The sequence below is a fragment of the Sinocyclocheilus rhinocerous genome, unplaced genomic scaffold, assembly GCF_001515625.1.
Source record: "Sinocyclocheilus rhinocerous isolate Xijiao unplaced genomic scaffold, SAMN03320098_v1.1 scaffold507, whole genome shotgun sequence".
NCBI lineage: Eukaryota > Metazoa > Chordata > Actinopteri > Cypriniformes > Cyprinidae > Sinocyclocheilus > Sinocyclocheilus rhinocerous.
This window is the reverse complement of record NW_015649561.1, coordinates 142,425-156,584: the sequence shown is the minus strand read 5'-3', so window position 1 is coordinate 156,584 and position 14,160 is coordinate 142,425. Positions and strand designations below refer to the sequence as shown.

The window sequence follows — 14,160 nt, the reverse complement described above, 5'->3', positions numbered from 1 at the left end:
GCAAAATTAGCTATATAGACCAAAATCATTTTTTGAACCAGGCTGTAAACGTTTTTTTCTGCTGTAAAGTTAGGTATTTTAACATGGGGGGTCTATGGGATTTGACTCCCTTTTGCAGCCAGCGGCCTCTAGCGGCCAGTTGACGAATTACAGTTTAAGTCACTTCCTTGTTGGCTTCAGGAGAGAGAGCGGGAGGTTGCCGCTTGGTTTATACATTTAAGTACGGAGTAATATTAATTAACTACATCATGCAATTACTACATGGTTAGGATTAGGATTTGGTTTAGTGTTATTTGCATGTAATTATGCATAATTTATTGTTATTATAATGGTAAGTACATGTAACGTGTAACAAGGACACCTTAAAATAAAGTGCTACCTATGCTTTTTTTAAATACAGCTACAAATTACAGATATTTGCTATGACTTTATCTTACATGCATACCCAAAATAGTACATGAAAGATGGATGAATATATACAAAATTAATATAGATGAATAAATGAACAAAGATTTAAGCAAATGTAAATATAAAACATAAGGCATGAATGGTGTGCGACATTTATTCCATCTACAGGCTGGCTCACAGGATTTGTCCTCACAACCTGTTTAATAAATTATGCTTTGTAATTGTAATAATATTATTACGTGTTAAAATATTAATAATGAATATTTTATTAGTTATGTTAATAATTATTATGAAGGTTGTTGTTTTTATCATATCACGTTTTGCAAACCAAATTATTTGTTACAAATATTACGTAATACATATACTATTTAATGTTGAGTTATGTAATATTGAATATATACATTTACAGAATTACAGGCATTAATAGTAATTTCTACACATATTTGGAAAGTCATGTTTCCTGACATGTTAAATTGACATACAGATAAAGGACCTCTTTATTAATGACCTTCTGTTTAATTGTGTATTACAGCAATATTTACAGCAATAACTATCACTTTTATGTCCTTAAATCATTTCTTTCATAGTGAGGTCACAGAGTACTCCTTACCAAAGCTATTGGAAGCTCTACAGCTGACATATAAAGAGGTATTTTCAATGTCTTGCTTTCTTTTTACTTGATTGCTGACACTTGTTCTGTATTTTTGAAACAAATCCCAGTGCCTGAATGTCAATAGCTGCTAATATGCATATCTAAAATGTCTTGATGAAATTGGAATAAATTCTGTAAATTAATTTTGAATTTGAGTACCATTAGAATTAGATGGTTATTGTTAAAATAGCCCAAAAATCAAAAGAACGGGAGTTTTAATAATGTCTTGATTTGCTTAATTTTCTTCCTGTGTCTCTTTCATAGTTTGTTGACCTGTGTATCTTGCTGGGCTGTGACTACTGCGATAAAATTGGGGGTCTTGGACCGAGTCGAGCACTGAAGCTTATTAAACAACATCATACAATAGAGGGTGTGATGGAACATGTCAACAGAAAGGTGCTTTTTCAGAAAAAGCCAAAGAAATCAAGCACAGCTGAAGTTGGCAGGAATTGTGTTCGTCTTTTGTATTCTATCGTGATGTATATCAATCTATCTGAACTATCCTTTTTGATTTCATCGTGACTTTAGAAGGCTGTAGAAGGCGACATTCTGATAGATTTGACATCATTTGTTCACCCTCAACTGCTTTTAAAACCATATTTTCTGTCTTCTGTGGAACACAAAAATAGGTGTTCAGAAGAATGTTCAGGTTGTACATACATCAAAATAAAAGGCAACTTTGGCTGTCATTTCTTCCAGACACACCCCATCCCTCCAAACTGGCAATACAAGGATGCCCGTAAGCTGTTTTTTGAAACCCCAAAAGTCGACGACCCTGTCCTGGTCTGGAGTGAGCCTGATGAAGAGGGTCTGGTGCAGTTCCTGTGCAAAGAGAGGCCTTTGAAGTACATATCTGTGTTCTAGTATTTACTAGTATCTGACATTATTTGATCAAGAGTGAGATATTAACTGACGTTATTTAATATTATTAGTTTTTTTGTTGTGCATTTAACCTTTCTTTGGGTATGTGACCATATTCGCTGTTTTAAGGGAAGAAAGGGTGCGGGGACGCATGAAGAAGTTTCGTGAGTCTCTCTTAAACAGAAGAAAACAGAGGGAGGTGGATGAGAAAATGGGCCAAACTAGACAGTCACGTCTTGAAGAATTTTTCCCTGCGACACGGAGGAGAAAGGTCAGATATCAATTAAGAAGTTTTGTAAATTGATTGCTTGCTTGAACATTGTAACAAACAATCGTATCTTCCTTATCTAGGCTGTGTCTGCAGCTGTGGAAGCATCCAGTGGGAGAAAGCGATCAAAAATTAAATAAGAAGGACCCTTTTGAATCATGAATCTAAAAGTATTGATCAAACCATCATGTGGACCGAAGAGTCAAACGTATAATGGCATGGATCTGTTTTAGATGCTTTAGATGCAAAAAAAGTTTTTATTTTGTTCAAAGGCAACATAATGTAAAACCAGTGCCAAGAAAATATATATTTTTAATGTTTTTTGTATCATGTAGCCTACAAAAAATGTTCGGGAGCCTGTATTAAATTACAGTAAACCTCTTTTTAATTCTAAAAGTATACTGTGTTTCATTGTTGCAGTAGTAGTGTGGTTTGTGTTGTAACTAATAGTTCAGCCAAACATGAAAATTAGCTGAAAATTTCCTCACCCACAGGCTATGATGTAGATCAGTTTGTTTCCTTGTCGGAACAGAAATTTACAGTAGCATTACATAAGCTGCTCACCATTGGATCCTCTGCAGTTCAAAATAAAAGGCAACTTTGGCTGTCATTTCTTCCAGACACACCCCATCCCTCCAAACTGGCAATACAAGGATGCCCGTAAGCTGTTTTTTGAAACCCCAAAAGTCGACGACCCTGTCCTGGTCTGGAGTGAGCCTGATGAAGAGGGTCTGGTGCAGTTCCTGTGCAAAGAGAGGCCTTTGAAGTACATATCTGTGTTCTAGTATTTACTAGTATCTGACATTATTTGATCAAGAGTGAGATATTAACTGACGTTATTTAATATTATTAGTTTTTTTGTTGTGCATTTAACCTTTCTTTGGGTATGTGACCATATTCGCTGTTTTAAGGGAAGAAAGGGTGCGGGGACGCATGAAGAAGTTTCGTGAGTCTCTCTTAAACAGAAGAAAACAGAGGGAGGTGGATGAGAAAATGGGCCAAACTAGACAGTCACGTCTTGAAGAATTTTTCCCTGCGACACGGAGGAGAAAGGTCAGATATCAATTAAGAAGTTTTGTAAATTGATTGCTTGCTTGAACATTGTAACAAACAATCGTATCTTCCTTATCTAGGCTGTGTCTGCAGCTGTGGAAGCATCCAGTGGGAGAAAGCGATCAAAAATTAAATAAGAAGGACCCTTTTGAATCATGAATCTAAAAGTATTGATCAAACCATCATGTGGACCGAAGAGTCAAACGTATAATGGCATGGATCTGTTTTAGATGCTTTAGATGCAAAAAAAGTTTTTATTTTGTTCAAAGGCAACATAATGTAAAACCAGTGCCAAGAAAATATATATTTTTAATGTTTTTTGTATCATGTAGCCTACAAAAAATGTTCGGGAGCCTGTATTAAATTACAGTAAACCTCTTTTTAATTCTAAAAGTATACTGTGTTTCATTGTTGCAGTAGTAGTGTGGTTTGTGTTGTAACTAATAGTTCAGCCAAACATGAAAATTAGCTGAAAATTTCCTCACCCACAGGCTATGATGTAGATCAGTTTGTTTCCTTGTCGGAACAGAAATTTACAGTAGCATTACATAAGCTGCTCACCATTGGATCCTCTGCAGTGAATGGGTGCCATCAGAATGAGAGTCCAAACAGCTGATAAAAAAACATCACAATGTTCTACAAGTAATCAACACCAGTCAATCAGTCTTTTGAAGTACAAGTAACTAATCCATCACTAAAGCATTTTAACTTTAAACCGTTGCTTCTGGCCAAAATATAAGTCCATAACCCATAAACAGTAACACTTATTAGGCAGTAGTAACACTTGTAGACAGAGTACAGTTGGAACAATTCTTCACAAAAGCTATTACAAACACACAATTTTCATGTGATATTCCTTTTATTTGTCAAATTAAGAAATTATGATCAATAACATATAAATAGTTCATATTTTTTTAGTTCATAAAGACTTTGTTCCAATTGTACCATCAGTTGAAACATCTTTAATGCTGTAACGTTGCCAAAATAGTTCAAACTCATTTCACGTGTTAATTTGATACTATACAAAATATTTCAGTTCTGCATTTTACTTCTGTTCTTCATAATATACAACCTATAATTTGCCATTTACTAGCAGAACATTAAATCACTGAACAATTAGGATTTCAAGTGTTCAAATTAGAATTTTTAAAATGCTGAACAACTTTAAATTTGCAAAAATATAAAAAAAACTAAAAACCAGCTCATTGTACAACTGTAAAAACAAACAACATTCACTTTGTCACAAAGTGAGTAACTCACTCACTCATTCACATAGGCCTACTTATTAATCAACTTACTCTTAACTCTGGTGTCAGATGCAGTTTGTGCTTTATGTTTGTATTTGTATTTGATACATCCACAAACTACAACGTACCAACTAAGGAACTGTCTTGTTTTTTAGACATGATACCATGGCTTTTCAGCTCTCTTATAATTTAATTGTGTTCAAAGTACATTTGAGTACCATGTAAATAACATGGCAATCATTTAATACCAAACTATTACCACCAGGCACTCTACCATCGCTGTAACAGTTTCCTAAGAGTCTGAAGTTTCTGAAAGAGCTTTCGGGAACATGTGCCAGCAGAGGCGTTTCTCTCCGGTGCAGTAGGTGGCAGTATTGACATGTACAGCCTCTATAGCGCTCCGCATCAGTCCAGTGAAGAACCAGACGTTTATGGTTATTCCTGGCTGTCCTATGTGGAACGATTTTCCAGCGCTGCCGGGCGTGTTTATGCACTAGATTTACCAATAACTCACAGCTCCACCTGCCCTAGACTCGACAGCTTTATTATTTCGTGATGGCGGCGAGTGCCAAACGAAAACAGGAGGAGAAACACTTGAAGATGCTTCGGGAGATGACCAGCCTGCCTCCCAATAGGAAATGCTTTGATTGCGATCAGCGCGGCCCGACCTACGCCAACATGACAGTGGGCTCGTTTGTGTGCACCACCTGTTCCGGAATACTGTAAGTTTTTAACGAGGCCCTTCATATTCACACAGATGGTGTATTAACTTGTTTTCCCCCAAGAGTCTGTACGGGCAGGCGCCTAACAACCCCTCCCATCTGAGAGATCATCTGCAGAAAGTGTCCCAGCTGCCTTTCTAACATCATCATAACATCAGCTTTCACAAAAATAGCACGAGATTCAGGGCCAGAGCAGCCGAACTTTTCAAATAGGACAGGCTCCTATTCAAATAAGACAGTGTGACGTTGGTGCTGGTTGTGAGTGTGTGTTCAGAAAGTATTGTATCAACGTGTGACACACCCATGTTTAAACACTACATGCATAGATTATGTTGATAACTGGATGCACTGAAGAAAATGTGAGTGGTTTTGAACTTACAGACAGTGCCACATGTGAAAATGTCTGTATGATATTGTGGTACTGAGTTTGGGGCCCCTGTCAGTGCACATGGGCTCTTAGTTCACTTGCCAGTCAGAAGAGCCATTTTGGTACTGAGATACAACAGGGGACAACTATTATTTTCTTGGGGGCCCCAGAGGGCTTTGGGGCTCCACGCAGAGCCCCATTCTAGGGTCCTAAGACAAAAAAGCCACCCTTAATGTCAGTGTCTTCATGAAATTCTGGTGCAGTGATGTGACTAAATTAGACAGAGGCCCCCAGAGGGCTTTGGGGCTCCACGCAGGGCCTCAGTTTAGGGTCCTAAGTTAAAAGAGGCCAACCCTTGATGTCAGTGTCTTTATGACATTCTGGTGCCGAGATCTCCATGGGCCCCCCAGAGGGTATTGGGGCTCCACACAGGGCCTCAATTTAGGGTCCTAAGCAGGGTTTAAATTGGGCCGGGGCCATCCGGGGCTGAGCCCCGGCACCTAAGTTAGACTCCAGGGCTCGACATTAACGCCAGACAAGTAACATGAGTAAAACATCAGTAACCAAAAATAGCTATGTAAACACCAAAACGCAAGTATTATTCTGATTTTATTACATTTAGAGTAAGTGGCGAATAGTGGATATAGCTACTGTATATAATGCATCTATTGACAGTATAAGGTTGCGCTGCTGATGCGAAGCTCACGCAGCCTCTCCAGGGGAAATCAAAACGCGCACCACAAAAACTCAGCATGCTGAGGTAAAAATTCATAATGGAAAGTTTTTATATTTAAAATATAGTTAGTTAGGCAACATCACACAACGTTTTCATCATTACGTCTGTTTAAACAGTTCAATAAGCAAATACAATAATATTAGGTCACGTACATTTTAGGCAGAAACACAGCGCATCTCACAGCAACCAGCCGATTCATTACTGATTGATTCCGTGTTTTGAACGAATCGGTTGAGTGAAAGTTTCATTAGCCCTTGTATAAACATCTGACGAATCTGCCGTTTGAACGAATGGTTTGAATGAACAACTCAATGATTCACTCATTAAACGCTCACTACTGGCACCTACTGGCTAAAAATTCAAAATGGAAAGTTTTTATATTTAAAATACAGTTAGTTAGGCAACATCACACAACGTTTTCACCATTACGACTGTTTAATAGTTCTATAAACAGTTCAATAAGCAAATACAATAATATTAGGTCACTTACATTGTAGGCGCAAACAGCGCATCTCACAGCAACAAGCCGATTCCGTGTTTTGAACGAATCGGTTGAGTCAAAGTTTCATTAGCCCATGCATAAACATCTGATGAATCTGCCGTTTGAACGAATCGTTTGAATGAATGACTCAATGATTCACTCATTAAACGCTCACTACTGGCACCTACTGGCGTTTTAATTTCGTTGAAAACCACCATTATTTCTAGCTTTTATATTAAAAAATATTTAAAATAATCTCATATTATTATTTAATACAGTTGTATTTTTCAGTGTAAATGATTTAATTTGATAACGTATAGATAATCACATTATTATAATTGAATTTATGATAAAAATTTAAGAATTTGAAATGAAAGTATTAATGAGATTAGTAGGAAAATGCCCTCTATAAAGGTAAAAAAAAATGCCCTTGGATAAAATATTTTTTAAAAAACCCAGCAGATTTATGTCACAGCTGATAGAAAACTGATGAGAATATTGCTTCAGAATAAATCATATTTGCAAAAAAACAAAACACACACACACACACTTACATACATATATATATATATATATATATATACTGCCCACACTGTCAAAAGCACCAAAAGTTGGTTAAATTACCATGGTGTTGGTGTGCTTGACTGGCCAGCAAACTCACCAGACCTGAACCCCATAGAGAATCTATGGGGTATTGTCAAGAGGAAAATGAGGAACAAGAGACCAAAAAATGCAGATGAGCTGAAGGCCACTGTCAAAGAAACCTGGGCTTCCATACCACCTCAGCAGTGCCACAAACTGATCCCCTCCATGCCACGCCGAATTGAGGCGGTAATTAAAGCAAAAGGAGCTCCTACCAAGTATTGAGTACATGTACAGTAAATTAACATACTTTCCAGAAGGCCAACAATTCATTAAAAATGTTTTTTTTTATTGGTCTTATGGAGTATTCTAATTTGTTGAGATAGTGAGTTGGTGGGTTTTTGTTAAATGTGAGCCAAAATCATCACAATTAAAAGAACCAAAGACTTAAACTACTTCAGTCAGTGTGCATTGAATTTATTTAATACACGAGTTTCACAATTTGAGTTGAATTACTGAAATAAATGAACTTTTCCACGACATTCTAATTTATTGAGATGCACCTGTATATGCTCAATACCATAGAGCCACCCCCCCCCCACATAACAAATCCCAATTTAACCCCTGGTCCTAAGGCAAAAAAGTCACCCTCAATGTCAGTGTCTTCATGAAATTCTTGTGCAGTGATGTGATTAAATAAGACAGGGGCCCCCAGAGGGCTTTGGGGCTCCACGCAGAGCGTCAGTTTAGGGTCCTCACCCCCCGATGTCAGTGTCTTTATGACATTCTGGTGCCGAGATATGACTAAATATGAAAGGGGCCCACAAGGGTCTGCATGGGCCCACGGAGGGCCCCAATCTGGGGTCCTAAGACAAAAAAGCCAGCCTCAGTGTTAGTGTCTTCATGAAATTCTGGTTCAGTGATGTGACTAAATAAGACAGGGGCCCCCAGAGGGCTTTGGGACTCCACGCAGAGCGTCAGTTTTGGGTCCTAAGTTAAAAGATCCTCAATGAGCCTCAATTTACAATTCTAAGACAATTCAAAGTCACCCCTTATTTAAGTGTCTTTATGATATTCTGGTGCTGAGATACAACTAAATAGGACAGGGGCCCCCAGAGACCCCAAACAAAGCCTTAGGGGTCTTAACGGTGCTTCAGTACACAACTTGTGTCAAAAGAGCCCACCCTCATGGTTCATTTATACAGCCTTGGCATGTGATATATTGATTTTATGGGGTCCGGGCTGATTGCTTGGCTCTACTTGGCTTCTTGGTGGCTTGTCACACTTTTCAATGTATTTTTTAAATGTATTATACGATTTTAAACGTATTTTATATGTTAATATTATGTATAATTTAGTTATTAACTAACAATGCCGAAAATCAACAAATAATAATGCTAGACTTACAACAAATATCTTAAGCCTGAACATTTAGAAACGTTATAGAAAATCTCTCTTGGAAAAAAAAAGAATATGTTTTGAGGTATCATTTGTGCTTAAAGTGCGAAGAAAGATTGTCTAGAAGAATAACAAATATAAGCACCACTAATAATGTATGAGTGGTAGAAGTAGGGCTCTCGAAGTTTAGTATTATCTGTGCCGTGACAAATCTGTGATGTTTATGTCATCTGATTTGTACCCCAGACGAGGCCTCAACCCTCCACACAGAGTGAAGTCCATCTCTATGACAACTTTCGCCCAACAGGAAATCGAGTTCTTACAAAAACACAGCAATGAGGTACTACACGCTTTTACACAAAGTGCACATTACAATATATACACATACTGAAGTTCAATCTCTCTTTTTTTGTGTGCTCAGGTCTGCAAGCACATCTGGCTGGGGTTGTATGATGACAAGAGCTCCGTGGTCCCAGATTTCCGTGAACCTCAGAAAGTCAAAGAGTTTCTTCAGGAGAAATATGAGAAGAAAAGATGGTAAGGAGTCTCTGGTCAGATCCATCCTTCTTTTGTGTTGTGTGTTTTTGTGTAGCATGTTGCTTTTTGCTTTGTACACGTGTCTGATGAGACAAATGCTTCTGAGATTATGCAGTTTCATCGCTTTAGCTGGCGTTATTGTAGTGCTATAAAGCTGTTCAATTTTATACAGAGGTTCTCAAATAAATTATTCAGTCAATTCTGATTTGAAACCCCAACATCCTTTGTAGAATCAGGAAACTACACTAAATTACCAAGGCTGTACTCTCTTGTCCCAATTAGGGATGTAACGGTATGAAAATTTCTTATCACGGTTATAGTGACCAAAATTATCACGGTTTTCAGTATTATCACGGTATTGTTAAAATGTGCTGGAAGTGTTAAAAAAGTACCGACACATAAATCACTTCACCAAGTTGTATATTTAAAAATTAACAAACAACAAATAAAATTACTTTTTGTTTGCATAATCACTAAAACAATAACATTACCAATGATGTTCGGATTTTAAATGGCAACTTGACTGTCAACAGTTTAATAGCATGTTGAAATATCTAATGTAAATCAAAATGTTCAAATAAAGCTTTGAAAAAGTTTAATAAAAGGGTAAACCTCACATTTCAGCCTTTAAATAAAGAAAAGATATGTCAAAATGATAATTGATTAATAAATGAATATATGTTTTTTATCTGCTCCATAAATAATTCTAGATAGCTTATCTGAATTGTTTAAATGTGTAGAATCCACATAAGCTTGTTTTTCATCGACCGGTCAAAATCTACAGCAGGGCATGCAAATTCGGTCCGTTTTTGTCCAGACAGAAACTGCACACAGGCTGAATGTAAATGTAAGTCTCTGTAAATTCATTTGCTGACAGCAGGTGGCGCTTATGGAAAAGCAGAATTAGAGCTGTTTCCCGTAACTTCCGTGGACAAAGCAGTATTGCGATTAAGAACCCTTCCTTCAGGTATTACATGGAGCGATTATAAAAACAAAATGCCATCGATTCTTTTCTGAAGACAGTCAGAACCATCAGAGGTACATTCATATAATTAATTCATTCATATATTCATTTGTATAATTCCCTTAGCACGCTTTTAAAACCTCCCAGCTTTTCCGCCCTGTTTTCACTCAAAACGAAACTACTCTGCGTGCTGTACGCACGTGAGACTGTTACTTAAAACTGTGCTTTATGCTGGACAGTATTTATTTATCGCGAGTTGTTCAAATCGCGGTAATCTAATACGGTTTTAATGATAATTAAAAGATGAAACGGTAATACTAACCGTGGGGAATTTTATCATGATTTATCATCAAACCGGTAATCGTTACATCCCTAGTCCCAATATATGCTAAAAAGAACTCTAAATCCACATTTTAGCAGGAACACTATCTGCCATCTGACAGACCTGAAGCGCCAGGGAATAATTTTGACAAAAAATGTATAACATAAAATATTGGCACCTAACACATTTGCTGATTTACTGTTAATGAATTTAGAGTCAATTTTCCATGAAGGCAAGCTGTAAATAGAATAAAGACATTTATAATCTTACAAAATATTTGTTATAAATAAAATCTGAACTCTTTTGCACTTTTTATTCATCAATTTTTCACAAAAATATAAAGTGGTACAACTGTTTACAGGAGTTGCCAAATCAGCATATTAGAATGATTTCTGAGGGATCATGTGACACCGAAGACTGGAGTGATGACTACTGAAAATCCAGCATTGCCAACACATGAATAAATAAAATGTTCAAATTATTTAAAAAAAGACAGTAATTAAATTATAACAGTATTGCACAATGGTAATGTTTTACTGTATTTGTTACAGTTAAATGCAGCCTTGATGAGCATAAGAGAAAACATAAAAAGAAGTCTTACTGACCCCAAACTTTTGAATGGTAGTGTATGACTGCAAATTATGTTATAGAACAAAGCTCTTGAAGTCATGTTAACCAGTCACAGACCTTATTTTACTCATAAATCAAAAATCTCTATTCTACAAAACTCATTTGAAAATCCTCAGGGTGCCCGTGGCAAATTAGCCTTCCAGGTTGGCCTGCAAATTGACAGCTCTATTATTGTGCCACCATCATTTGCAGGTATGTTCCCCCAGAACAAGCCAAGGTGATCGCCTCTGTGCAGGCCTCAATATCTGGTTCATCTGCTAGCAGTACCAGTAGCACCCCAGAGGTTCTTCCCCAGCCCCTCAAAACCCTGCACCTTACCAAGACTCCATCCAACCAGGTAACGCCGCACAACCACCTTTACATTTGTACCTTCGTTTGGAACCACAAAACAGTCAGTTCTTCGTCGCAAAACCAGGTTATGCCCTGTTTTCCTCTTCATGACTCCCCCGCATTTCTCTCTCAGTCCCCAGTGACCAGTCGTGTTCAGGCCCAGTCTGCAGGCCAGGAGAAGAAGTTTGACCTCCTCTCTGACTTGGGTGGAGATATTTTTGCTGCCCCTCAAGCTCAAACTGCCAGCTCCTCAAACTTTGCTAATTTTGCACATTTTAACAGGCCCTCAGGTAACAATTTTTAATAGATCGACAGCTCTAATTTATGTATAAGGTTGAAGAGCTTATTTAGATGCTGTGGCTGGTAACAAGTTCCTTTAATTGTTTCACCACTATTAATAGCTTTCTGTCATTCATTTAAAGGTAAAGTTCACCCAAAAATGAAAATGGTCTTCATTTGCTCACCCTCATGTTGTCCCAAACCTGTATGGCTTGCGTTCTTCTAAGTAACACAAAAAAAAATGATGTGGGCTGGGGAAAATTATTTTCATTATAGGTATAAAAGCAGTTCGTATGTGACAAATGTAGACAGAATTAAAATGAATGGTAAATGAAGACAGAATTTTCATTTTTGGATGAACAATCCTTTTAAATGTCACTGCTTGACATGTCGTGATGTCAACTATCCTACTCTTCAACCATTTGTATATGATGTCAGTCAGCTCACTGTTTTGCTTTTGGTTGCCTAAATTTATGTCAGAACCATGATTTCACTCTGTCACTTAATTTTCCTCATCAGTCCTGTTCATTCATGTATTTTGTTCACCCTGTGCCATCTGTAGCACAAAATAATTCCACCACAGACTTTGCCAATTTTGATTCCTTTGGAAACGCCAGTGTACCGTCACATTTTGGCACATCACCCCCCTCAAAACCTTCTCTTCAACAAACCCACACAGGTACCACACCCTGCCCAATCCATTGTGTGTTATGCTCACGGGTATTTCCATTTCCTGTCATGGCTGTTACAGAATGTAATCGGCTAAATATCACATCTGTGCTGTTGTTGCTGTTGTCTTACTTTAACAGTAATGTACCAGTCATTTAAGGAAGAGGATGGGTCAGTGAATTGACTCTTATTTTTTTTAATCTTCATCTATTGATTTATTTAAAATGCAGTTCATACATAGAATGACTTCAAACACCTCTTCTCTAATGAGCATGTTTTTAATTTCTGAATTAAAATTCATTCTGGGGGCATAAAGTCAGAAATGTCAGGGTGATACAACTGTCCTGGTATTATAATGAAGAAGTAATAAATTTCAAAAATCAATAAAAGAATTAAGTCTTGAAAAGAAAACATTATTAAGTGGTTTGACATGATCTTAACTTAAAATTTCCTAGGGGGGAAAATATTGAAACAAACCTGCGTATTAATATTTGAAAAACTTTTGTTAGAACCAAAAGTCATGTGGTGCGACCAAAGTACATGGGTAAAAAATTAATGAATTAACATAAATTAAGCATAAAATAGGAAAATACTGTACATCCTAGAGAGGATCCCTGCAGAACTGTGTGATAAGGCTAGCTTAATTCAGGTTGTTAATGTCATGTGGAGCAACTCGCATTAAAAAGTAAATTGTGTTGTTTAAGTATTATTTATATACTATTACAGTATTTATTAACATTTTGAATGAACTTTGTGTTTTCAGTCTTCGTTTTAATTTGAGTAATGGTTGTTATGTGCTTTCCTTTTTATTATTGTTTTTATATTTCTATGTAACTTTGTGTTTAAGTTATTTTAGTATATTAGTTAATTGCCCAGGCAACAAGTTTTTTTAAGTTTTTGGTACAATATTTAATAGATATTAGATATTATTATTTAATAGTAAATATGTATTAATTGATGGTAATACCACGTCATTATCTTGAAAATGGTATAAAAGCCATAATAACAAACCAACATGAATACAAAGAGTACATCCTTTATCAATATATCTTGGTTTTTTTTATTGTGAAAATTGTTTTGTTGTTGACCCTTATGTGTTTATTAATCCAATAAGACTTGAATAAATTTAGGCTAAAGATAATTTTTGCCATTCAGGTGGAGGCATGTCCATTCCTCCACTACCCAGTATGGCTCCTGCCCCGCCTCAGAGCAGTTTATCAACAAAGGACCGTTACGCTGCCCTGGCCGAGCTTGACAGTGCCCTCGGTTCAACCGTTACAAGTGGAAGCGTACAAGGGTGCGAGATTACTGTATTACTTGCTGCACAATCCACCTTACTTTTTAGGCTTTAATCTTTTTTGTGTGCTCATGTATATCTTTTTGTGTGTGCATGTGCTACCAAAGTGTGTTTGGAGGCGTCCCAGGAGCTGCTGCACCTCCAGCTCACCCGGGACTACCCAACATGCAACAGGGTTTTGCAGGTGGAGCTTTTAAGATTCTTTTAAAGGGGTCCTATTATGCTCTTTTACAAAGTCTTGATTTTGTTTTGGGGGTGTACTAGAACAGGCTCTCATACTAGGTTGTCCGAAAAACACATTATTTTTCACATATTTTACATTATTACAACACCTCTCTCCCCAGTCTGGCATGAACG

The 14,160-nt window shown here is 37.1% G+C and overlaps 3 protein-coding genes across 3 annotated transcripts in view; all 3 read left to right on the top strand.

The window, feature by feature from the left end:
* The window catches only part of LOC107710602 (probable flap endonuclease 1 homolog), a 6,075-nt gene extending 3,496 nt beyond the window's left edge, over window positions 1–2,579 (top strand). The window contains exons 7-11 of the mRNA XM_016515414.1: window positions 996–1,056; window positions 1,325–1,456; window positions 1,760–1,905; window positions 2,051–2,192; window positions 2,273–2,579. Coding sequence (XP_016370900.1) covers window positions 996–1,056; window positions 1,325–1,456; window positions 1,760–1,905; window positions 2,051–2,192; window positions 2,273–2,329 — 538 coding nt within the window. The 3' untranslated portion in view covers window positions 2,330–2,579. The remainder of the gene's footprint in view (window positions 1–995; window positions 1,057–1,324; window positions 1,457–1,759; window positions 1,906–2,050; window positions 2,193–2,272) is intronic.
* On the top strand, window positions 2,377–3,591 carry LOC107710589 (probable flap endonuclease 1 homolog). Its single transcript, XM_016515402.1, has 4 exons — window positions 2,377–2,397; window positions 2,771–2,955; window positions 3,101–3,242; window positions 3,323–3,591. Exons 1-4 carry the CDS (start codon window positions 2,377–2,379, stop codon window positions 3,377–3,379), a joined length of 405 nt encoding a protein of 134 aa, XP_016370888.1. The 3' UTR covers window positions 3,380–3,591.
* A 1,257-nt stretch (window positions 3,592–4,848) lies between these two features.
* Window positions 4,849–14,160, top strand: part of LOC107710618 (arf-GAP domain and FG repeat-containing protein 1-like) — a 14,738-nt gene continuing 5,426 nt past the window's right edge. The window contains exons 1-8 of the mRNA XM_016515435.1: window positions 4,849–5,211; window positions 9,022–9,115; window positions 9,197–9,312; window positions 11,421–11,565; window positions 11,692–11,848; window positions 12,400–12,516; window positions 13,662–13,803; window positions 13,911–13,987. Coding sequence (XP_016370921.1) covers window positions 5,045–5,211; window positions 9,022–9,115; window positions 9,197–9,312; window positions 11,421–11,565; window positions 11,692–11,848; window positions 12,400–12,516; window positions 13,662–13,803; window positions 13,911–13,987 — 1,015 coding nt within the window. The 5' untranslated portion in view covers window positions 4,849–5,044. The remainder of the gene's footprint in view (window positions 5,212–9,021; window positions 9,116–9,196; window positions 9,313–11,420; window positions 11,566–11,691; window positions 11,849–12,399; window positions 12,517–13,661; window positions 13,804–13,910; window positions 13,988–14,160) is intronic.